Consider the following 13251-nt stretch of genomic DNA (forward strand, 5'->3'; position numbering starts at 1 on the left):
CACTTTATTGGTCTAAATTTCAATCCCAAATTCCCAAAACCTTAATGGACACCTTCGAAACCCCAAAATGTACCCACGTTAAACAGATTTTTCAAGATGTAACGCAAACATTGTTGGTTGCTAAACAACAATTAACCAATTATAGAAAAAAAAAAAAGTTGAGATTGCACGTTCTTTCCAGATCCTGGAAGCAGTAAAGCACGGGGTCCATTCAGTAGTGGTTCCGGAGCTTTAAGCGGTATCGCATGGTCTTCCTACGCAGCCGCGGTGTGCCGCAAGCACTTTTAAGGACTTGTCATCCAGGTTGGGATTGAAAGTTATGTTTTACGCTGCCTGGGAGCAGCACCTCAAAGGTTGATTATTCACGAGCTTTGTGTCACAGTAAATTATGTTGTCGATTAACTGATCAAATAATCATCTCGGCAATATGTTCCTGACTTGTTACATTGACTTCTTCGTTCTGTTTTGTACAGGATCTGAAAAAGCCTTTCGACAAAGCCTGGAAGGACTACGAAACAAAAGTGTAAGCAACCACAGCTCTTTATTTTACATTCAAACAACTGGACATTTGATGGATCGTTCCTTAAAATGTTTCGCCGTTGCTTAAAACTTGCTTGAAACTTGTGATGCCGCTGTTCTCAGTCGTCAGCCTAGTCGTGCTAGTTTTCGGCAGTATGTTAAACCTTAACTGTGCTGTACGTGTCTTGTGTCTGTCTGACTGTGTCTTGACTAATCCCCCCCCCTTTTCCCCTCAACCTCCAATCTCTCCCTGTGATTAACACGTCACCACATCCCCGATATGTGAATAACCTGTCCGCACCGTCACCTCTCCACCTCCACGCTCCCGCTCCATTCTCGCCGGCCCTCCTCCGTGACTGTGCATGCAAAGAACACACAAGTTTTTTATAGCACTTTCATATATTTTACAAGCTGCAAAGGACATTCTTTACTGAAAGGGTAATACATCTTCTCTCCGAACCGTTTGGATCCCGCAGTGCGGACTTTGTTCTGACATGGAGAGCTCATCTGGATGCTGTGTGACTGCTCCTGACCGTCCCACCTTATTATTTCACTCTACTGATGGCCTCTGTCTGCCATCAATAGAATCCAGTTTTCTGCCTGATTAGAAAACCACCCAAACATATCCCGCCGCTCTTCTTTCTTAGTTATCCTGTGGTTGTCCCTGATCTCTCTGCTGTCTGCTGTCATGGTTTTATATTCACAGACACAGAGAGATTCAATAATTTTGTCCGAACACAGGACTGATGTCTGATTCCTTAATTTGGTTTGCGAGCTCTTTGCATCTGACACATCAGTTTGAATTTTTTTTCCCGTCTCCACGTTGGGGATCATCTCACGCCGAATGCTGTTTTTTCAGGATGTGATATATCTTTAAACTCACAACTAAAATCGGACTTTTTTTTGTTTTGTTTTTTTCTTTGTTTAAATGTGGAAAGTCTGTGGAACAAAAACCTAAAGTCCCGTATCATTTTGGTGCATTACTTCCTGAACTGACAGTACTTAAAGTGAATGGATTCCCAGCCTCATAATCAGTTGAACAACAATCAGTTTGGCTGGCGGCCAAACAGCCTGGCTAACATGTGTCTCTGTACTAGACGCTGCCCTGATGATGCTGTAACGCTGTCAGGGCTGAAGATTCATGTGCTGACAAAAGCCAGCAGTGTGCTCTCGATGCAATCCAATTTGGCACGTTCACACAGACCCAATGGCGAGAGTTTATGACAAAAAACTAAGAATGATGGAGCTTTGTGTACTTTTCTAACCATGTTGAAGGGTAGCATAAAACCACCATGGCCTTCAAGAACGTCTCCCTTTTTTTTTTTAAATTTCTAGTATTCTGCCCGCCTCCATGAATATACAAAATCCCGCTGCAGTGTGGTGTGACTGCAGACTTTGCTTTGAAACCCAGACAAGGACAAGGTGTGCAGTCAAAATATAACATTACAAAAAAACTTCTTAGGATCCCCCCCCCATTCCTTCTCAAGTGGTGTCATGTTGAGAGTTAGATGAGAAAAATTATACTACTGTCATTTTGTCTCTTTCAATATGCAGCTATGGCCCGGGACGCTAACGTCCTTCTGTCCTCTGTTTTGTTGTGACATTTCCAAACAACAAGACTCGTATCTCATGGAGAAATATGAAAGTGGTATCAGGTCTTCTCATCATAACCTCAGCAGTAAAGCGAATAAGCGCAATTCCCCAAAATGTTGAACTACTCCTTTAGGAGTACATTTTCAATTTTACTTCCTAATTTTTTTTATGCTACCTTTAAACCTTTGGCTTTGATTCTTAATATTACATTTTTAAAAGGCCTTTTTTTGCATTGAAGTCAGGTAGATAACACGATAATTGAACATCAGGAAGTGAAGTCCGTCTTGAAGCACATGAACCAGGCTGGACAGCTCTTACTGATCGACTGGCAGTCACAGACGTCGACACGCTTTGTCCTCGTGTCTCTCTGAGAGGGACCAAACTGCTGCATCATTTTTGTAGGAAATATGCTCAAAGAAAATACAGCATATGGAAAAGAATGAGCTGTTGCATGGAATGGTGCCTCCCCTCCTCTCTTTGGGTGCTGTGTTTTCCTGTTTGCCTGTTGGAGATGCAGAATTATTTGTGAAAAATCAGCCCTGAATACTGACTGTCAGGCAGCTTGCCAGCATGTATAAACAATCTTAATCACTAATCACATTGGCTTTTGGTCTCTTAGGTCCAAGCCCTGGCCTTTTAATGCACTAAACCCACATCTAACCTTAATCATCTCTAACATAATAATGCAAAACATGCACTGGTTATATGTAGAAATGGATTTCTTCTCTAAAAAACAGTCTGAAGCAGTGGAAGCAGTTTGCCGAGTTAAACTACTCTCAGTGGGTGACATCTGCTTCCTAAATCCTTCTGCTTTATTTACTGGTCTCAATTGCCGTCATCAGCAACAAACAAATGTTTGATTTTGCAAATAGGCTTTATGCGAATTATGGACATCCTCCAAAAGCACTGATGAGCTTAATACTGTTTAACAGAGATTATTTTCCTCGCTATCAGTATCAGTGCAGTGAGCAATACATTTCTCTTCTGTTGACACAGCACACATTTAGTGTGTTTACCTCAATACGTCTGCCAATGCAAGGCAATAAAATAGGTGAAAACTGACTGGCTTCTTCAGACACCTGCATGACATTCCTCTGTGGTAATGTCTTTATTTCTGCGGAGCATCAGTAGTGCAATAAAGTACTGTGTTTAAGTTGTAGGCACTAAAAGTAAAGTGAAGATACTTGTAAAAAAGGAATGCTGGGAATCATTTTTTTATTCATCTAAAGTTTTCCGTTAAAACAAGGTGTTTAATAGGTAGGTTGTTCCAAACATTTTGGAGTCTCTTCATGTAACACCAGACTGACAGGAGGAGGCTGAGATCAGCTTCATGATTGAGGTGCACTGTTCCTAACAATCTGGGTCATTTCTAACGTATAGGTACCTTAACCATCTCAAACCTGCAACAGTTCATTTATGAAAGTATGGATGTTTGGGGCAGCCAGCTTCCCCTGGACAGCTGTAGGGCTGATTTTTTTACACAACACAGCACCCTTCTGTGTGTTTGTGGTGCCGTTACGGCTCTGCAGCGTCCTCTCTGACCGCTGTGCTGTCACTTCCTGCCAGAACCAAGATAGAGAAGGAGAAGAAGGAGCACGCGAGACAGCATGGGATGATCAGGACGGAAATCAGCGGGGCGGAAATCGCCGAGGAGATGGAGAAGGAGAGAAGATTCTTCCAGCTGCAGATGTGTGAGGTTAGTCAGACTGATGAACGAGAGACTGATATCACTGATCCACAGTGTTTCTAGTTTTTTATTAAATAGGTGTTAAAACACTAAACACTGAAGAAATGACTGTACACAGTTGACAGTGGAAACAGGAGGTAGTAGTGGTTTGGAAAATACATAAAATATCTGTCAAACTATGGTAAAGACTTAATATTTCAGAATAGAATATCAAAGATTCAATGCCTTTTGATGTTTCGCTTTCTGCTTACTTAGAAAATGGAGATCTTTTACTTTGAAGTGTCTAGATATGAGATGAAAGGGACGTACATCTTTTAGATGGAGCGTGACTAACGTTCACAGAGTTTGGGGAGTTGCGGTTCTCTCTGACTGAACCTGGCCTGACCCCTCTGCCTGCATCTGTATTCACTCTGTTTACAGTATCTCCTCAAAGTCAATGAGATCAAAATCAAGAAGGGGGTGGACCTGCTGCAGAACCTCATCAAGTACTTCCACGCACAGTGCAAGTAAGACGTCCAAATTATAAACCCGTTAAAACGGAGTGAGCCTGAAATTTGTTTTATTGTTGCTAGAAGTAGAAAAGTTATCCAGATTTAAAAACACCCACTTCATGTTAAATTGTAACTTGATTGTCATGAAGGCATATCGGTGAGTTACACTTTATTATAGTACCTGTTCTGTGGTAGTTCAAATTTTTCACGCTATATTGGGAGAGACTCCGAATTCATGCGCGTCCTCTTCAGTTTCTTCCAGGACGGTCTAAAAGCTGTGGACAACCTGAAACCTTCCATAGAGAAACTGGCCACAGATCTGCACACGGTGAGAACACCAGCAGACGCCAACTCATCCCCCATTACTGCTCTTTACATTCTCTTATTTTCATGTTGGTTTGTCCCCCCCCCCCCCTCTTTGACAACAGATAAAGCAGGTGCAGGACGAGGAGAGGAAGCAGCTGACTCAGTTACGAGACGTCCTCAAGTCGGCACTGCAGGTGGAGCCGAAGGAGGTAACACACATGAACACGCGTACAAAATACACAACTATGCATACGCACAACCCCGACGGTTCTTTGTAACCTTTCAGTGTCAAGCTGTATGTCAGAATATTTTAATCTTCTTACTTCCTCTAAATCTGCAGTAAAGTAAGATGGTATATTATACATGACACACTGGACACATTAACCATTGACATTGAAATACATCATATTTCAGCAAATTCAAGAGGCACATTTTGTTTTTGTTTTTTGTGCCAAAAGCTTTTAAATCCGTTACGTTTCATGCATTCATGCGTTGCTGTTTTTTTTTTTTTTTTTTCCTTTTACTCCACAACCCGAATGATCTGAGGTGATTTTAAAGTGACCACTCACTGCGCTGTGCTTAGTGAAGTGTTAAATATGCTGCAAGCAGCTTCTGCTCTCACGTGAGGATTGTTTTCTTCTCTCCTCCGCTGCCTCCGTCTATTGTGAAACAAGTCTAGGAGAGTAAGTGGATTTCTTGTGGCTGTTTGCATCCTCTACTCACTGTGTCATTGTCTCAGTTGTAGTGTCCGGTGCTAGACCAGCAGTTTCTTTTCTGTTCTTTTACGGCAGCAGGATTATCTGTGTTTGGGTTTTGTCTTTTTTTTTCCAAATATGATATCATGTTTTAGTGCTTTGGTTTGTTTTAGTCTTTCCTTTAAGTTTGAATTAATTGTCACTGAGAAAAGTTTGAGCTGCTGTCCTGCTCTTCCAAGATTGTGTTGGTTGTGTGTGTCTGCTGATAACGGCATATAAAAGAGCGCGCCAGCTCCAACCTTCAGAGGTCATCCTCTCTGTTTCCCGGAGTGTTTCCAGAAAGGAAATTACATCACTCCCACAAAAATCTGGCTTTTTTGTTTGATCCTTTATCGAGGTTACGTTGCAGTCAAAGACAAATATCCAGATGATAAATCTATTAAATTGAGTCAATTTAAGGTTTTATGTGTTAAAACTGCAGCCAGGCAAGTAATCAAAATGTGATTTGTCTTTTTGATGCCTCTAATTAATTAGACCCCGACTTCAGAGGTGTGAAAGCTCCTCTTATTTTCTCTCCTCCTTCATGTGTATAAAATCAATCAGGCCACCAGCAGTAATTTTCTTCCGATAATATTTGTCTTGAAATTCTCAGAGGAGCAGGAGACCCAGAAGCAGGATAAACCGGAGTAATTTTACGCCTCCATAGCGCCCACTTTCACTGCATGTTGTTTTTGCAAACCCAATGTGCGGCTTCTTGTTTTTCCTCTTATTCCCTGTCGGTGTGTTTTCCCAGGATTCACAGGTGCGGCAGAGCACCACCTACAGCCTGCACCAGCCGCAGGGCAACAAGGAGCATGGCACAGAGCGCAGCGGGTGCCTGTACAAGAAAAGCGACGGGTGAGTTTATCATCAGATGGTGTACAAAAGATCAGATGCAGCGTCTCAGCTCGACATAATGTCTGTAATAAATGCACTGAAATGAAGGTTGTTTTTATTTCATACTAGAAAGCAGATAAAGTTGCAGCTGCAGATTTGGTTTACGTTCATCAAATTATCTGCAGATTGTTATCTGGATTCATTATTTTGATCATAAAAATCAAAAGAGGATAAAAAATGGCCACAATTTCCCAGAGCCCAAGGTAACATTGTTCTCAAAGATTTTCAAAATAAAAGGATACAAAACAGTTCATCTTTACACTGGGAAACTTTGGAAGCAGAAGTTCTTCTTTTTTTTTCCCCTTGAAAATTGATTATCAAAATTGGTGCAAATCAATTTTCTATTATTCGACTAACCAGTCACTTGACCAGTTGTTTCAGCTTTTATTGTTCTATTGCAAAACACACTGCTCAGCCTGTGGCTCATCACTAATGCATGTGAATCCCTCATGTGATCATATTAAATATTTTATCAAATGTGTCTGACTTCACTGTGCCACTGTACTGTATCTGTAACACATTACTCACTGGTGTGTGTGTGTGTGTGTGTGTGTGTGTGTGTGTGTGTGTGTGTGTGTGTGTGTGTGTGTGTGTGTGTGTGTGTGTGTGTGTGTGTGTGTGTGTGTGTGTGTGTGTGTCCCAGATTGAGGAAAGTGTGGCAGAAGAGAAAGTGCACGGCAAAGAATGGATACCTCACCATCTCACACGGCACAGTAAGCAAACACTTTTTTTTTGGTCTGTGTGCTCTGGAGAAAAAAAAAAAAAAACCTGCTCAAAACATGAATATCAGTGTGCAGTGTGTTTGTTACGCTTCAAACACACACACACACACACACACACACACACACACACACACACACACACACACACACACACACACACACACACACACACACACACACACACACACACACACACACACACACACACACTTGATGCAGACACATGTCTGACACAGCCTGACACACTTTACTGTTTAGTGTCTTGGCTGCAGGCCTTCTCTCTGGCTGGTCATTATCTTCACCCATTAGCCATGAATATATTACCATCAGGCCGCAGAGCTCACAGTCTGGGTTTGTTAACACTCTCCTCACATCGCTGCCTCAGCTGAGTCTCATTTAAATCTGCTCGTTCCCGTAAAAAACGTTGAGCCCAGACAACACCTCTGCCTGACCCAGTTCGGCTCGCACACAGCAGCCTATCGGATGTTTCATTCGGCTCCAGCAGCCGCCGGATGCGGTTCAACACAACAGTTTCACTCACTTGTTGTTGTCGTTGTTGTTGTTTTTCTCCACCCTGCCTCCCTCGCCGTCCCGCATGTCTGTCTCTCTCTGGCAGGCGAACCGACCGCCAGCTAAACTCAACCTGCTCACCTGTCAGGTGAAACACAACCCTGAGGAGAAGCGGAGCTTTGACCTCATATCACGTGAGTTCAGCCTCCTCTCTTTGGCCTCGGATTTTCTGTCACCGTCGTGTTTTTGTTTGGTTTGGTTTTCTTTGCATGGGCCCTCCTCTTTTCCTTTTTCCCAGTCTGGGGTCGGTGTCGTTAAACACTTTGTTGTATTTAGCTCAGACAGCACGAGGCCAAGGTTTGTTTCAACAGCAGCAAACAAAAAGATGAGCTGATTTAAAACAATAGATTTGAACACATCTGACTTCAGTATTATGGTCAAAAACGAGAAAGAACTGCAAACGCAAAGTCGTGTCTTTCTTTTCACAACCGACATTTCATGTACTAAATGATTGAGTGAAAACATCTGAAAACAATCGTTTCTTCCTCCATGATTTGTTTTTATCTGCCAAAAAAAAACAACCTGATCAAATAATATCAAATACATTACTTGGAATCATTTTCAGACGTTCTACTTCCTGGCTGGACGGTGACGTATCTAATGATACATCGTTTTGGCTTTTAACTGGTTTCATGACTAAGTTGGAAGTAGAACGATGACAGGAAATTACATCACAGTTCACAGTTGTTTTAAGGTTGCAGGCCGGTTTCTCAGCTCACAGAAGAGATTTAGAGGTTAAAGCTTTGGCCACTAGAGACAAATAATTAAAGCTGCTTCGGACATAAAAAAAAAACCCGGATCTCCATGGTTATTTGGCCGATTCCTATCAAAACATATGAACATGTTTTGTTGCTGCGTTCAGTTGCAGAGTCGGATCTTTCAGTAGGACATGTCGAGTTTTTTTTTACCACATCTCTGCGGCTGTTCGATTTATTTATTTTTTCTCTTCCATTCATCTCTCTTTTTTTGTTTTGTTTCAGATGACAGAACGTATCACTTTCAGGCCGAGGACGACCAGGACTGTCAGATGTAAGTGCCTGTTCCTTCCCCTTGTGTGTGTGTGTGTGTGTGTGTGTGTGTGTGTGTGTGTGTGTGTCTTGAGCCTGAGTGCATCCTGTTTACCACCTCGACTCCTTTCCACACACTTCCTACCTCACACCCAGTCAGAGGCTCAGCCTTGTGTTCCGCCTCCCGTCCATTAACACTTCTCTCCCTCCCATTTTTCGTCCTCTTTCTTTAAGTACGCCTCAGCCCTACTTTCACCTTCTCCCCGCTCTACTTTCTCCTCTTCCTCTGTCGATATTCTCATGTTCATGTGCCTGACTCGCGTCTCCTGTGCGCCCTTCCTCCATCCTCTGCTCCCTCCTCCAGCTGGATCTCGGTGCTGCAGAACAGTAAGGAGGAGGCGTTGAATCAGGCTTTTAAAGGGGACCATCATGTTGGAGAGAACAACATTGTGCAGGAGCTGACCAAGGCAATCCTGGGGGAAGTCAAGAGGATGACAGGAAATGACGTGTGTTGTGACTGCGGAGCCCCCAGTGAGTGGAAAACCCCCTCGACTCACAAATGCCTTAAGGCACAGAATTTAGATTAGCGCGCTTAAACCATGCAAAACTAGAACATCTAAATGATGATTTGCGGTGCAATTTTTTTTTTTACCTTCCGGGCAGCATTTGGTTGCTTTTTATTTCACTGTGGTTTGAAAATCAACTCGCTTGGATGTGATGGGATTGTTGAAGATAAGTTATCTGTCACTGTCGCAACATTTCATGATCTTTTATTGTCCCAATTACATGATCATTGCCTGCTAATCTGGTTATATTTATAAAACTCTATCAACACCAGATGTCCCATAATACAGAGCTGTTGGCCTAAGAAATGTGCAACATTTTTACAACAAGAACAAAAATAACCAAATGCACACATATAACATAGTCATGTATTTTGGGAACCAAATCAATTCTTCTTAGGTTGAATGAGAGGAATTGAGGTCTCAGGATTTCCTAGATTTGTGACTTAATTTCCCTGGAGCCCTGGAAATGCTATAAAATGCATTATGAAAATATAGGTAGTGCACACATAGTCCTCTTCTAAAAAAAAATGTATAGTCAGTTATGCAGTTCTACAATTTCTTTTCAACAATTACAGATGGAAATGTTAATTTAAATGCAGTTTTTAATGGTTGTAATGGACAGATTATTATCTCAGTCTTGTTGTTCACGTATCACATATGCAGTTTGAGGTTTCACACTGCTGTAAGATTCTGCCCTTTTGAGTTCATAAAATAACTGCAACCATCATACAGGATCCAAAACGAGCATTTTCAAACTGGCCGAGTCGCTGTGCAGATTTTCCACCTCGTGGCGCAGCAGCAGGAAACTTCATTCATTATTTAAACCTCCTGACACAGGGACAGGATCAGCCAGGATCAAACTGGGATTATCCACAGCTCTGCGCTCCCAATCAAATTTCATACGTGGTGAGAAATCCTACAAATCATGGGAAAAGAATGACATATTCTCGAGCCGCGATGATGTCTTTAAAATCACAGGAAATCCTTCAGGCCTTTCTCCTTTGTTCTCGACTTTGTCAAAAAATGAAGTTAACAACATGTTGGCAGGAGAATTTTGAAGCAAATCTCTGAAATAAACGGAAATTATGTAACGCTTGGAAGCAAATCCAATATATCCGTTTCTATGCTAAGCTTTGGGAAAGAGTTAGAAGTGAAGTAATAAACAGCAGTATATATGCAGGTAGTGTGCTGCATGCAAAACCACTGAGATAGTCCTCGAGTTAGAAACTGCTAAAACGACAGAGTGGATCGTCTGTTCGAGATGTTCGGTCACAACTTTGAAATGAGTTTTTCCTCCATGTAAATTCGTCCTGCATGTGTGTGTGTACTTTTAACATGGTACATATGACGGGCACAGAGTCTCCAGGCCAGACTTGGTTCCAGTTCTTCGTGGTCACTTTCCTCTGTCATTGTGTGCTGTGCCACAGTGAAAATCCCTTCAGGCAGCTATTACATTTCCAGAGTCCCTGAAGTTCCCACAACGACACATCAAAGTTGGCTCACAAGCTGCAGAAATGACTTTTACTTTATTGCTTTTTGCCCAATGGCATTTCATCACCACTGTTAATTTTCTCCCTCTTTTCCCTCATGTGTTGTTTGTGTCCTCTCCTTCTCTCCTATTTTCTTTTCCTTTCTCTCCCTTCAGACCCGACATGGCTCTCCACCAACCTGGGCATTCTCACCTGTATCGAGTGTTCGGGGATCCACAGGGAGCTGGGAGTCCACTACTCCCGGATCCAGTCCCTCACTCTGGACGTACTCAGCACCTCGGAGCTCTTGGTAAATCTCGTTTTGATGTCCGCCTCGAGTCTCCTGTTATTAAGTTATTGAGTTGTTTCCGTTGTATTGATTTTCCATCCAGATCTCTCAGGAGATTTTCAGGCAGGATAACATCGGAAAAGAAAAGAGTAAAGGAACAAGGGAAGTGGAGGATAATAAGGAGGACAGTATATCAGGCAGGAGATGAATTTGGGGAGAAGGACGGAGAGTGGCGGACCTCATTCTCTTCCTCCTTGAAGACCTCTGGAAGTCTCCACACTCAGAATAGCTGAGATTTTGTTTGGCTTTTCTAATCAGCGTTTGGTGTAGAGATTTACCGCCTGTGGGACGGCCGGGATTAAATGCTTCCAGTCATGATTGCTTGCCTCGGTGTTAAGACGCCAGTCTCGTTGGCCACAAGCAGACGTGCAGCCCGTGAGGCTCCACACTTACAGTTCAGGATGTCAACTGCTTCCCAATGGTTGTGTAAGCTGTAATGATGACTTTTGAATTAATTAATGTGGCACAGAAAATTATACATTACTACTTTTAACGTGTGTGTGTGTGTGTGTGTGTGTGTGTGTGTGTGTGTGTGTGTGTGTGTGTGTGTGTGTGTGTGTGTGTGTGTGTGTGTGTGTGTGTGTGTGTGTGTGTGTGTGTGTGTGTGTGTGTGTGTGTGTGCTCCACAGCTGGCCAAGAATGTGGGGAATGCAGGCTTTAATGAAATCATGGAGGCTTGTTTAAGTGTTGAAAATGTGGTGAAACCCAACCCAGCCAGTGACATGTAAGTCACCCCTGCAGCTTCACTCTTTCTCCGTCCCCTCGTCTCACCTCCATTCCTCTTTTCCCAGTCCTGCTTCGTCACACATCTCACGTTACACTCTGCCACAGCCGATCAACTTAACCGTGACCCTTTTACACATTTTAACCAACAATTTGCTGATCATGTTTTCTGAACTGGATTAATTGTGTTTTTAATTAGTGCAATTGGTAAATTTCCAATCTGATGAACATTTTGCAGGCCATCAAGGTACTTTTGTGTCTTTTTTTTTTATGCAAGCATAAAAAACTGTTTTGACAGCAGATTTCTCGCACTGTAATCACAAAATCAAGTTTCTAAGTAAAAATGTATGAACTGAGAATATAATATTTTGAATTGCAAACAAATTCCCCCCTTTAAAGTTTTATTGGTTTTGGTCACAGACTTGAGAATTTTGCTTGCCTCATAAAAAGTTTGGGTTGTGAATTTTTGATTGCAGTGCGAGGAATTGGCTCTAAAGATGTTTTTTTTATGCTTGCATAAAACAAATAAAAAAAGACACAAAGGCACCTTGATTTTCCCACTAACATTTTAACACACAGCTGTTCTAATCACATTCAGTGTTGGAAGTCATAAACAAGTTGTCGACAAAACACGGAGGGTTGTGTTTTGCTTTTCTACACCTGCTTGTCGCAGGTTCCTGGAAGTTACTAAATTCAGAAAAATATAAGATTTTGTAGCAAAGGGTCTCAATAATAATACCACATATGCGGTGGACATGGCTGCATGCTTCATTGTTCCTTCATCAAAATGTTCACCTGTAGATTGCAGGTGTAACATGATTTAAGACAGAGAAACATTTTATCGTACTTTTTATGGCTTGTATATGGCTGCTTCTACTTGGAAATGAAGACTATTATAAACTTTAACCACACATTTAGATGGTTGCTAAAAAACAAAACAACATCGTATATTTATAGAATAGTTTTGATCAGCGGCTGTTAATCGGTGCATCTATAAATTTGATGTACAATCGCGCCGCGCACACACACACACACACACACACACACACACACACACACACACACACACACACACACACACACACACACACCTTTATTGTAAAAGAGATCCAGCAGCTGTTAAAGAACATCTGTCCCCGTGTTCTCCACCAGGCAGGCGAGGAAAGACTTCATCACAGCCAAATACACGGAGAAACGCTTCGCCAGGAAGAAGTGTCCCGATTCGACGTCACGGCTCCACACGCTGTGCGACGCAGTGAAGTCGCGAGACATCTTCTCCCTCATCCAGGTCTACGCCGAGGGGGTCGACCTCATGGAGCCCATTCCTCTCGCCAACGGACACGTCAGTGCACAAAGCGTTTCTCCTGCCGTGACATCGAACTTGATCTGCGTCGCTTTTTCCGTGTTGCATGTTTTTGGCTCTCCCCCGTGAAAACACCTCATGTTCCAAGAGGCTTTATGCAGATATTTCATCTTTTTTTTATATATCAGGAACAAGGGGAGACGGCCCTTCATCTCGCAGTCAGGCTGGTGGATAGAACGTCTCTTCACATCGTAGACTTCCTCACTCAGAACAGGTAAACACGGGAGGAAAACAACAGAAGGAAACCAGAAGTCA

General features: G+C 42.5%; 1 protein-coding gene across 3 annotated transcripts in view; it reads left to right on the plus strand.

Moving 5' to 3' along the window:
• The window catches only part of asap2a (ArfGAP with SH3 domain, ankyrin repeat and PH domain 2a), a 51836-nt gene that overhangs the window by 28981 nt on the left and 9604 nt on the right, over window positions 1-13251 (plus strand). For 2 of the 3 annotated variants that reach the window (XM_069718133.1, XM_069718135.1), the window contains exons 5-19: window positions 474-523; window positions 931-957; window positions 3679-3808; window positions 4220-4305; window positions 4543-4618; window positions 4719-4805; window positions 6085-6188; window positions 6871-6940; window positions 7566-7653; window positions 8500-8548; window positions 8891-9057; window positions 10738-10871; window positions 11540-11634; window positions 12786-12975; window positions 13125-13210. In XM_069718133.1, the coding sequence (XP_069574234.1) occupies window positions 474-523; window positions 931-957; window positions 3679-3808; window positions 4220-4305; window positions 4543-4618; window positions 4719-4805; window positions 6085-6188; window positions 6871-6940; window positions 7566-7653; window positions 8500-8548; window positions 8891-9057; window positions 10738-10871; window positions 11540-11634; window positions 12786-12975; window positions 13125-13210 (1439 nt within the window). The remainder of the gene's footprint in view (window positions 1-473; window positions 524-930; window positions 958-3678; window positions 3809-4219; window positions 4306-4542; window positions 4619-4718; window positions 4806-6084; window positions 6189-6870; window positions 6941-7565; window positions 7654-8499; window positions 8549-8890; window positions 9058-10737; window positions 10872-11539; window positions 11635-12785; window positions 12976-13124; window positions 13211-13251) is intronic. The other variant, XM_069718136.1, reaches the window with a different exon arrangement.

The sequence above is a fragment of the Brachyistius frenatus genome, unplaced genomic scaffold (assembly GCF_029030835.1).
Source record: "Brachyistius frenatus isolate BFR_SWC_R1_liver_20210118 unplaced genomic scaffold, ASM2903083v1 Contig_187, whole genome shotgun sequence".
Classification (NCBI taxonomy): Eukaryota; Metazoa; Chordata; class Actinopteri; family Embiotocidae; genus Brachyistius; species Brachyistius frenatus.